Here is a 12,221-nt window from a genome sequence, read left to right on the forward strand (position 1 = left end):
TTATTGACTCGATAATGGCTCGAGCTTGGAAATAAAATTTGAATGAGGAGAGTGGTTTTCTCCAATCGATTTCGATGTAATTTTTGGCGCAGATTGAGAAACGTCTAGAAGATGTTTCAACACTTCAAGCTTAAGAGCAAAAAATGGTGTTGCGTGAACTGATGAGTTGATTTCCTTTACTTTTCATAAATTTGAGTCTTTTTAAATTCTCTAAACTCACTTCATAAATAAATTCGCAAAAGATGGCGCTCATCCGTCAAAACCGCCTCAAGTGCTGCAGAACCACAAAATGGCACGTTCAATCTAGTGGAACACAGATGGCGCCACCCGATTACGCGTCGTCCTTTCTCAACTCAAACTGGGCACTTGGTCACGTATACAACACTCTGTTGTGATGTTACGCAGACTGCAGCGGTTAAAAAAATATCATAATCCACTTTTCTTCCTCAAGTTTCGATTTCCCCTTCACATGAGTGAGTATTATGATGATGATGGTGGTGGGCATTGTCACAATGAGAGGTTTTGGGGTGGTTGTTGTCGTAGGTACCGACGGCCATCATCACGCAACGATATCGGAGACTTCAAAGCAACCTCACACACGCACACAGGTCCGGAACTGCACGCGGATAAAAGTGTGAAACTCTCTTTATCTTGAATGTTTGTTTTTTTTTTTGTGGCTTTTGGGTTGATGTTAGGGTGGTATTACTAAATTGTTCGATGTCAACAATATTTTGAACTTCAAAATAAATGAATATTTATTTTACAAAATTTATGACGGACCTCCTCCCCCTTGAATATTGGCTCTAATAAAATTATTGGCCTTTTTTCAGAAAACATCTAAGTTTCGATGTGAACAAACTTGCAATCAACTAAAAACATCTTAAAATGCATTTTTTGAACAGCATAATAAAATTTTAAAATGTATGGTTGAATGTGTAATTTTACTGAAAATAATGTGTAAAACAATGAAATTACACAAAAATTCATCCATGAAATGCAATTCTTGTGGTAAAAAAAAGTTATAAAAACAACAAAAAGAAATCTTATTTTTAAAATATTCAAGTAAGGATCATGAAAACAAACTTAATTCCCGGCAATGTTAGAGTTTTCAAGATTATCCAAAAAAATAATTGAGTGTTAACTAATGCACAATTTGAACATGGACAGTTAAATGGAATAAAAATTAAGGGTTGGCCTTCTAGTTCAACCATAACGGAGATAAAAATATATTTTAAACAAAAAAACACAGTAAAAAATAATGTAAATTTGGAAGGTGTAATTTTGGAAGGTTGAATATTACCTCTTTAATGTTGTAATTTTACCTCAATTTGTAGATAGGCCATAACTTAAAAATAGGCTCAAAATCACATAAAAATGGTTATAACTCCTTAATAAAGGCTCAAAACATTTTGCTGTCTTCGGCAAAGATGTGTAACTTTATGTCATAAACAACTCTTCAGAACAAATGCTAACATTTTGAGTTATCACCAAAAAAGTTCTTTTTTGGACCATTTTTGTAAAAATGGCGTATATCTCGAGTAGATTAAGAGCAACAAATTTGACGCCTTGGACAAACTTTCATGAAATTTTCTCCTCTACAACTTTGCCGAAGACTCCAAAGCCCTACAACGTCATACAACAAAGTTAGTTTTTGGTTGACACCCTGGAAGGTCGTCACCCTGTATGTCAATAACTTCAAAAGATAGCCCTTATCAAGTACAACAACTTTTCCGAATACACCATTTGGCTAGGATGTCAAATAAAGGAGTTATCAATTTATTCCACTTAATTTGCCATTCCGAACACTGTGCATTGAAATAACAAGCCCCAGTCTCAATATTTGAAAACAAAAAAATGTTTGAAAATGCATTTTACACAAGTACAGTTGCTTGGCAATCATTAGTTTTCAAAAAATGAAAGATTTGACAAAAAAAAATCAGCAAAAAAAAACATTTTGCGATAGCAAACATCAAAAATTTTCAACAATTCAAAAGATGTTTAAATCAACCCAAACATGCTAAAAATGATTTTAAACGCAAGGGAATGCATTTTAAATCAATTTCATTTGATTGCACTTAAGTTTCCATCCAAATTTTGAAGTTTTTTGAAAAATATTTTTTTTGCTTTAAATAAATTAAAAAAAATCAAAATCAAATTTTCAAAATTTGCAATATGAGTATCAAACGAAGCGAAATTTTGTATGCGTTTTCACTTTATTAGAGATTATTATTTGAAAACTAAAATTTTCACAAAATACCGTATTTTTTTAAATACTCAAATTTTCTATATCTGCAATATGGGTATCAAATGAAGCGAAATTTTGTATGCTTTTTTACCTTACTAAAAAAATTGTAAAAAAAACTAAAGTGTTCACAAAATACCGTATTTTTTCAAAATACTCATAATTTTAAAATTTGCATTATGGGTATCAAACTAAACGAATGTGAAATTCTGCATGATTCAAAAATACATTCAAATTGTGTATGCTTTATAAACAATTTTGCTTCGTGTGATACCCATATTGCAAATTATGGAAATTTAAGTATTTTAGAAAAAAAAATATATTTTGCTAAAATTTTAGTGAATTTTTGAGTAAAAATGCATTAAAAATTTCGCTTCCCTTGTGAATTTTTAAAATATGTTTAAGTATTTAAAAAAACTATAAAAAAGTTAAAATGAATACCAAAATTCGCTTCGTTTGCAAATTATGAAAAACTGAGTACTTTCGAAAAAATACGATATTTTGTGTAAATTTTAGTATTTTCCAAAAAAAAAGACTCCAATAATTTGAAAATGCATAACAAATTTCGCTTCGTTTAATAGCCATATTGCAAATATTGAAAATTTGAATATTTTCAAAAAAAAGGTATTTTGTGAAAATTTTAATTTTTACCAAAAAAAAATCCAAAAAAATTAGAACGTATACAAAATTTCGCTTCGTTTAGTACTTTTTAATCCGACTGAAACTTTTTTGGTGCCTGCGGTATGCCCAAAGAAGCCATTTTGCATCATTAGTTTGTCCATATAATTTTCCATACAAATTTGGCAGCTGTCCATACAAAAATGATGTATGAAAATTCAAAAATCTGTATCTTTTGAAGGAATTTTTTGATCTTCGGCAAAGTTGTATGTATGGATATGGACTACACTGGGAAAAAATGATGCACGGTAAAATTTGATGATTTTTTTATTTGGGTAATTCTCTACCAACTCACACGAAATCAGGAAAAGTTGCCCCGACCCCTCTTCGATTTGCGTGAAACTTTGTCCTAAGGGGTAACTTTTGTCCCTGATCACGAATCCGAGGTCCGTTTTTTGATATCTCGTGACGGAGGGGTGGTACGACCCCTTCCATTTTTGCACATGCGAAAAAAGAGGTGTTTTTCAATAATTTGCAGCCTGAAACGGTGATGAGATAGAAATTTGGTGTCAAAGGGACTTTTATGTAAAATTAGACGCCCGATTTGATGGCGTACTCAGAATTCCGAAAAAATGTATTTTTCATCGAAAAAAACACTAAAAAAGTTTTAAAAATTCTCCCATTTTCCGTTACTCGACTGTAAAAAATTTTGGAACATGTCATTTTATGGGAAATTTAATGTACTTTTCGAATCTACATTGTCCCAGAAGGGTCATTTTTTCATTTAGAACAAAATTTTTCATTTTAAAATTTCGTGTTTTTTCTAACTTTGCAGGGTTATTTTTAAGAGTGTAACAATGTTCTACAAAGTTGTAGAACAGACAATTCCAAAAATTTTGATATATAGACATAAGGGGTTTGCTTATAAACATCACAAGTTATCGCGATTTTACGAAAAAAAGTTTTGAAAAAGTTACTTTTTGCGTTTCTCTTTGTTTCGTCGTCCGTGTCTGTCGCGGGTGACCATGAACGGCCATGATCGATGACGACCAACTTTTTTAAAACTTTTTTTCGTAAAATCGTGATAATTTGTGATGTTTATAAGCAAACCCCTTATGTATGTATATCAAAATTTTTGTAATTGTCTGCTCTACAACTTTGTAGAACATTGTTACACTCTAAAAAACAACCCTGCAAAGTTAGAAAAAACACGAAATTTTAAAATGAAAAATTTTGTTCAAAATGAAAAAATGACCCTTCTGGGACAATGTAAATTCGAAAAGTACATTAAATTTCCCATAAAATGACATGTTCCAAAATTTTTTAACAGTCGAGTAACGGAAAATGGGAGAATTTTTAAAACTTTTTTAGTGTTTTTTTCGATGAAAAATACGTTTTTTCGGAATTCTGAGTACGCCATCAAATCGGGCGTCTAATTTTACATAAAAGTCCCTTTGACACCAAATTTCTATCTCATCACCGTTTCAGGCTGCAAATTATTGAAAAACACCTCTTTTTTCGCATGTGCAAAAATGGAAGGGGTCGTACCGCCCCTCCGTCACGAGATATCAAAAAACGGACCTCGGATTCGTGATCAGGGACAAAAGTTACCCCTTAGGACAAAGTTTCACGCAAATCGAAGAGGGGTCGGGGCAACTGCTGTGTGAGTTGGCAGAGAATTACCCATTTAACTTTTTATTACTAAAACTTGATTTGCAAAAAAAACACTATTTTTATTTTTTTTATATGTTTTAGAATACATAAAATGCCAACTTTTCAGAAATTTATAGGTTGTGCAAAAAATCATTGACCGAGTTATGAATTTTTTAATCAATAGTGATTTTTTCAAAAAATCGAAATTTTGGTCGCAAAAAAATGGGCGTAATATTCAATGTTTGGCCCTTTTTAAATGTTAGTCTTGATTTGAAAATTTCGAAAATATTGTTTTCGAAAAGATCGGAAAATTTCACAAATGTTTCATATTTTAACATTGAAAATCGGACCATTAGTTGCTGAGATATAGACATTGAAAAATGGTGGGCTGTTTGGGTGAGACTTAGAAAACATCAATTTTCCTGTTTAGTACTCATATTGCAAATTATAAAAATTTTAGTACTTTCGAAAAATACGGTATTTTATGAAAAAAAAATCAGTATTTTTCATTAATACTTACTATATTTTCGAAAAAAAAATTTTTAGTGAAAGTTTTTATCATTGAAAATTTTGGGAAAATATTTTTGAAAATATTTTTTTTATATATTTAAAATAATTGAAGGTGATTCCAACCTAATCCTTGAAAGGCCTTGTCGCTTGATTGGAATCATGATTTGACAGTTCAACTGGAACCCTTTAAATATTTCATCTCTTCGTATAGGCTCTCTAAGGCAAGCAATTCAACTAAGTGGATTTATTTACGTTTTACAATTCGGTGTGGTTGATTAGAATGTTTTTTGCTGCCAATTATTTGTATTTTTTTTCGGAGATTTTTATATTAAAATAAAACCATAACCTTCAATAATATGGTTCCATGTCTTGACAGCTCGATTGAAACCCCAAAAATAATATTTCACATCTCCATACAGGCTCTCTAGTTTGCCTTACTTAAAAAAAAAATATCACAAATTTAAAAAAAAATGTGTTTTGTTCGTTTCTGAGCTGATTCCTTTAGAAAAATGAATAAAGAGAATATTGGAATTTTCTTAAATGAAAAATTGAAACGTCATCACAAATTTGGCGTGTCCCTTAATTTGTTTTAAAAAAAATCCAAGATGGCATAACTGAAACTCAATGTAATTGCCAATTAATTGCTATATAATTTTTTTTTCTAAAACTTTTCTAAAACTTTCAAACAGAATTTTCTAAATCTTCGGTTAGTGGCATTATTTTGTAACTCTTGATTAAACCAACAGAGCAATTCTCTACGAAATTGGGCGATTTTGCCCATTGTTATTTTTTGTATTTTTTGATTCGGCTCAAACTTTGTGGTGCCCTTCTCTACAAGTCTCAATACAATTTTGGCAGCTGACCATACAAAAATGGTACGTACAGCTGTAACTTTGAGTGAATTTTCTGATCAATTTGTTGTCTTGGGCAAAGTTGTAGGAATTGTTGAGGTACACGGAAAAAAATTGCCGATTTTTTTATTAACTTTTTTCACAAAAAGTCAATTTCCTAAAACAGATATTTTTGGAATTTCGAGATTTTTTTGATATGTTTTAGGGGACAAATTCGCAACTTTCGAGCCATAGAGAAGTATGATAAAAAAATCTTCCACCGAGTTATACATTTAAAAAACAGTGATTTTTGAAAAAAACAATCACGCAAAAAAATTTGACTTGTTTTTTATGTGCAATTGAATTTGCAATCGAAAAGTACTTTACAGATTGGACCTTTGCTTGCTGAGGTACAGCGGATTAAAGAAAAAGACACAGAAAAATTGAAGTGACTCAAAAGTTTCGAATTTTTGTCCTCAAGATCATAATTTTTAAATGTCATGACTCTGTGATGACTTTTGGTCAAAATTAATGAAAATTGGTTTACTTTAAATTGCACATTTTCAATTCGCCACCAATAGTGTGGAAAAGCAACACTTTCTAGTAAGAGTGCTGAAAAAAGTTCATTTCAGCACTTTTATTGGAGTAATTTTTAATATTTGCAACGCCATACTAGATTACAGCATAAATAAAACAAAACTCTAATAATAATCACCCTAACCAACCCTCTCACAACTGTCACCGCACCACCACAGAACCACCCCAGCGTCGTGCGTCAAAACATCGCACACACTCCTGGATAAGAGGAGATTCGAAACTATACGCGCGACGAGGGGTCGCGAATCAAATGAGAGAGGGTCGTCACCCAGGAGGAGAGCGTGACACGTGCGCGCAGTCGCGTGGCCAGGCCCACTGTGTGTGATATAAAAACAAATCCCGCGAAACCAACGAGAGAGACACTTTTCGGGCTTGGTATAGGTGGTATTTTAGGGGGGTAATGTTTGAAAAGGGCTTAAAGAACGTGTATGATTTTATTTTTAAGGGTAAATTTTGAAAAGTTGTTTAAAATAACACTTTATACAAATTTAACAATTAGACCATTTTCAAACGTTACTCTCGAATTGATATCAAAATCAAGACTGTCCGATTTTTATCCCAGAGTCAGTGCCCAAAGAGCAATCGAACGGTTAAGGTGTGTGTGCGTTCTATTTTCCAGCAGTTTTCGACTGCCTCCTTGTGTGATAAAACATAAATTTTCCCCGAACAAAACAATTAAAGGTGTGTTATTTTGTGTTGTTTCCGCAGGTCCAAATCGAGCTGAAAATGTCGTGAAAAGTGAAAACCCAGCCCGGGGTTCGTATTACGGAAGAAAGTGAGTTGGAGTTTCGTTGATCGAAATTTCAAGCCCAAGGATTCAAAGGAAGAGAGAAGCAACAAAACACAGTGTCGACAGTCTGTCTGGAAGTTGTGGGCAAATCGAATTAGGGGAGGGACGACAGCAGCAGCAGCATTTTCCACTTCTCGAAGCAAGGAATTGGGATAGGCACCGAGCTGGCAACGTAAATACAAAAAAAAACTTCCCAAACAAGGAGTAAGGAGAGGAGAAGGAGTTGGCAGCAAAACAAAACATGGCTGGTGAGTATGATGAACTTTGGGTTCAATATTGCAATCCGTTCTAGAGTTTTTTTGCCGTGCTTTGACAACATTTGACATCGTTTTGCACCTAATTAAGGGCACGACGTGGCACCTTTTGAGCACCTTGCATTACCCTCTTCTGAAAGTTAATTGAATATGCTATGGGCACTGCGTACAGTTATGTAAGGAAGTGAGGAAGTAATTTATTCAGAAATGTTGGGTTCAAGAAGTAAACAGTGTTCTTCAAATAACTATTGATTGAATTAATTTTAGATACTTTTTTCTTTTAAAATAATCGACCAACCGAAAATTATGGAAACTTATTTTTTCGATGATCTGCATTTTCAACGCGCTTTTGGAAAGCCTTGATTTATTTTGAATATATTTTTTTATGAGATCTGATTGTTTCTTAGATAAATCACTAGAGAGTTATGTGAAATTCATGTTTACAGAGATGAATATTTTTTTTTTCAAAAATTAAAATTTTTCTCAAATTTGAACTGAAAGCAGCTTTAACTCTAAAACAAACACTCTAACAAAAAGAATTCCGAACTATTGTTCGGTAAAAAATTACGTTAAAATTTTTATTAGCATGAAATTCGATTTTTTTAAATAACTTTTTATCAGTAGAAAGTAGAAAGCTTTATAAAATTCATATTTTCAGAATTGGATACCTTTTTTCAAAATTATGATTTTTCTTTAAAAAAACGAACTGAGAGCTCTAAAATTGTAAACTCTTACAAAAATATTTATTCTGATTTTATCAACAAATGACGTTAAAAACTTTATTTGCATAAAATTCGATGCCGTGTTTGACACCAAAAAAAATAGGGATTTCGAGAATTTCCCTTCATTTCGTGATAAAGAGTTCATTAGAATAATTGGTTATTTTTTTTAAATTTAACAATTTTTATCTGAATTGTTCGATGTTGGGATTTCTAAACGAAATCATTACTCTGGCAAAAACTGCATATCAGTTTAGTGCTATTTTAACAATTTTTCTATAATATTATTCTTGTAGTACAAAGTGGTAAAGCATTTATTTAGTATTAGGTATAAAAAACATTTAGATTCTCTTAAATTGTTCCTACGGAAAATTTGCTAAAACAAGAATTGCTACCATGAAGTAACTAAACTCTGATGTTCTATTTTACATTAAATTTTAATTTTGAAAAGGTTGAAATGAAGTGATTTTTCACGATTTTGCGGAAACCAAAATTCGAAATAATCTTTTGTAAATTGTTCCTCAGTGTATTTAAAATTTTTATTTTTTTATTTACACTTCACAAGATTTCAAACAATAGCAATTGCATTTTGAAAGCAGTCGTCAAGAAGGAAAATTTTATATAATAATAATTTTGTTAAGTTTTTCCTTCTCTTGCCAATCCCATTGTTAGAATATCCAATTACACCTAAATTAATTATAGTGTAAATCATAGTTGAAAGGAAACCCAAAGCTCTATAAGGTTATAAGCAATACGAAACTGTGAACTGATTCTAAACTAATAAGGCCCAAATATTTTCAAAGTTTCGGTAAATGCAATGCGTGTAAAATGCACTTCAAAACACTTTTTTTATTCAAATGTTGAGACCATAGCTTGTTATTTCAATTTTAGGTCTTTGCAAATATTTTTTGAAGTTCATGTCCCTCGAATCTGACCAAAGTCAAATAAAAAGTACAAAAATATAACAAAAAACAAGCCATGATTTGAACATTTGATTTAAAAAATGTGTTTTAATTTGCATACATCTAATCCGCAAAATATCTAATATCAAAATATAGTATTTGTGTGACCAAATTTCACCCCCCAGACCCAATGTTACCCCTGATGACGATAGGTATTGAGGAAATTTTAACGAGCCCAAACAAAATTTGTTTATCAATGCAGGAAAATAAATTTCAAATTGTTTTCAGTTGAACACTTCTATTTCCATTAGAAAATAAATTCTTTTTTTTTTTCGGGCTGATTTTGAAGGTAGGAGGGGGGCATAAAAAAATTTGCCAAGGTTTATTTTTCTTAATAAATCATAACTTCTATTAATTTTTTCCTCCACACTTTGGCATAAGCTTTTGTTTTTTTGGTGCCCTAATTGGTAAATAAGGCCATTGCAACTATTTTACAAAGTTTATGTCCCATGCCTCTGGAAAAAGTCGAGGGGAAGGGCAATGAAAAATTAAAATTTCTTACTATGGTTTCAACATTTTAATGAAAAACGTTACTTAATCCACCCTAAGGTGGTTGGTGCTTTCCTCACATTTAAAGGGTGCTATCCAAATTGCAAAAAGTGTGTAAATAACACTTAAGTGCTTATAACTTTTGATAGGGTGGTCAGATCTTCAATGTCTTGGACGCGTTGGAAAGGTCTTTTAAATACCTTTCTGAAATGTCTTACAAAAACCACCCTTTTAACAATCTTCCGGACTTTTGTTAAAATCGTATTTTAGCATAACTTCTGAAGTTCTTAACTAAACTGCATAATAGCGACTTATGGGACCTCAAGACGGATCGAATGACGCCAAAACGGACAAAATCGGTTCAGCCAATGTCGAGATAATCGAGTGACAATTTTTTGATCAACATCCCACCACACACACAGACATTTGCTCAGAATTTGATTCTGAGTCGATAGGTATACATGAAGGTGGGTCTAGGAGGTCTAATTGAGAAGTTCATTTTTCGAGTGATTTTATAGCCTTTCCACAGTAACGTGAGAAAGGTAAAAAGTGTTGAGAAATGCATCATAAATCAGAACTGTTGTTTTGCAATCCATAATTTAAAAAAGCTAAGTATTTTTTATTACGAAAAAAAAACTTTTTGCGTTACTGTACATAGAATTTTCATAAAAATTTAAAATATTTTTCAACTGTTTCAATCATGCAAAAAATTATTGCTCAATTCTTCAACATCAATATTGTTCTACTCTAAAACAGTGCTATATGGATTTTTCTAAATTCAAATTCGTATTCATTTTCTATCGATTAATAATTTAACGGCAATAGTCTTTTCTTGCCACCAATCAAAAGGGTGACAATCGATTTCCATAATTCATAAGCCCTGTTTCCTAATTATGCCAAAATGCCACGACTGACAAACGAATGTCCCAGCTGCTTCCGTTCTACCTCCTTCTGATAAAAAAAAAAGAAACGAGTCCTAAAAGATGGCTCGCGCTGTCTATCAGACGTCAATCCATCGCGTCTAGTGTTCGATTCAATCATGATTGAATTCACGTAAGCAAAACTTGGTTTGGCGGAAAAGAACACGAACTATCGTTTTGCAACTTCACGCCAAAAAAAAATTAGGTGTTCCAATTTTATGTAATATTTTTATCAATTTGAGTTTCGATCATTTTAAAGAAACAATGTTAAAAATTTAACATGAATGAAAGCTTGACTAAAAGTCAAGAATTTCAAATCATCAATAGAAACTTTAATTCGTAACACCCCTGTCGCCGGGCGTAATTTGAATCGTGTTCGCTGACTCCAAACAACCAGTCAACCGGCTAGTCAGGGCTAGACAGTAGTATCGCCTGTTGTTCGGTGTGTAGTCGGTCTCAACCCCTAGTGGCCCCTACCCTAGCCGCCTCTATCAGGTGTGAATTGATACCAAACCGGCAACGCCTAGTCGTAATGCAAATATGATCGCATATCGCAAAAAGCGACGACGACATCGCCTATTGGGCAACAAGCGCTCTCCAGCTGGCTGCACAGAACCAAACACCAGCCATCGGATACCTCGGAACACGGGTTTTTTTTGGATTGGTTTTCCAGCTGTGGGGAGAGGGAGAGGGGGGTTAGGGTTCGAAGTGTGACGAGTATTGTATGGCACTTCCTGGACGACGTAGACACCTGTTTTCTTTTTTTATCGTGAATTCAGGGTGACTGCTCAATGATTTAAACATAAAATGTATAATCTAAAGACTTTTCTAAGTTTGGTTACTGTTACTTACAATTAAAAATTACTACTGTGTGTGTGTGTGTGCAACCAACCAAACGGGACCACGCGGTCGCATCTTACAAATTGAGTTGTTTCCATGTGTTTTAGATTTCCATTCTATACATGCAAATAACTCGCATAGGCATTTGGAGGGTGTTAGCTCTGCCGAGCTTCGGTGACCCATTTCTACGTAGGCTAGCCGTACGCGAGGTACCTCAGCTTGAACCGACAAGCCCCGCTCTAAAGAACGTTTGCATCAATCGGATACAAACGTTATTAAGAACTTCCGATTTCTTATCTGTGGATAAGAAATCAGCGCGTATTTAGTAAGCAGATTTTTATTTTTATGTTTGTTTTGAATGGATGTCTTAATTGGTGTGAGCGAATGTTAGAATATTAGTGAGAGGGTTTTCTGTTTTATATAAAAAGAACGGGCTCACCGAATAACAATATCTTCAAAACAAGCTTCATTTGAATTTCGGGAGTTGTCCGATTTGTTAAACTTGCAATTCGCTAAACCTCCATTGTCAAACTTGATACAGCCGACTTTGACGATGGACCCACCCGTTGTCCGTGGAAGTGTACCAAATGCAGATTGCCATCTGCTGATAAGTTTCTGCTGCTGTAGAATTCTGACCGTGATGATTCCTCCGTTGGAATCTTAGAACCAGCTTTGATTTCTGCAACAGGCTCGAGCTTACACCATACTCCTTTATGGAAAATCCAGAAGGTTGTGCTCCTAATTTTCCGCTGCAAATCACTGCTGAACCGCTTTTCTTTGACTATCACCTTTTCTAC

General features: G+C 33.2%; 2 protein-coding genes across 5 annotated transcripts in view; both read left to right on the top strand.

The window, feature by feature from the left end:
• Window positions 1–12,221, top strand: part of LOC120415625 (beta-mannosidase) — a 165,835-nt gene that overhangs the window by 74,115 nt on the left and 79,499 nt on the right. The gene's annotated exons all lie outside the window — the stretch shown is intronic.
• Window positions 1–12,221, top strand: part of LOC120415624 (septin-4) — a 32,948-nt gene that overhangs the window by 11,169 nt on the left and 9,558 nt on the right. For 2 of the 4 annotated variants that reach the window (XM_052706562.1, XM_039577224.1), the window contains exon 2: window positions 7,159–7,488. In XM_052706562.1, coding sequence (XP_052562522.1) covers window positions 7,482–7,488 — 7 coding nt within the window. In that variant the 5' untranslated portion in view covers window positions 7,159–7,481. Of the gene's footprint in view, window positions 1–6,958; window positions 7,046–7,067; window positions 7,489–12,221 lie in introns of those variants that run through there. The other 2 variants (XM_039577223.2, XM_052706561.1) reach the window with 2 other exon arrangements.

The sequence above is a fragment of the Culex pipiens genome, chromosome 1 (assembly GCF_016801865.2).
Source record: "Culex pipiens pallens isolate TS chromosome 1, TS_CPP_V2, whole genome shotgun sequence".
Taxonomy (NCBI): Eukaryota; Metazoa; Arthropoda; class Insecta; order Diptera; family Culicidae; genus Culex; species Culex pipiens.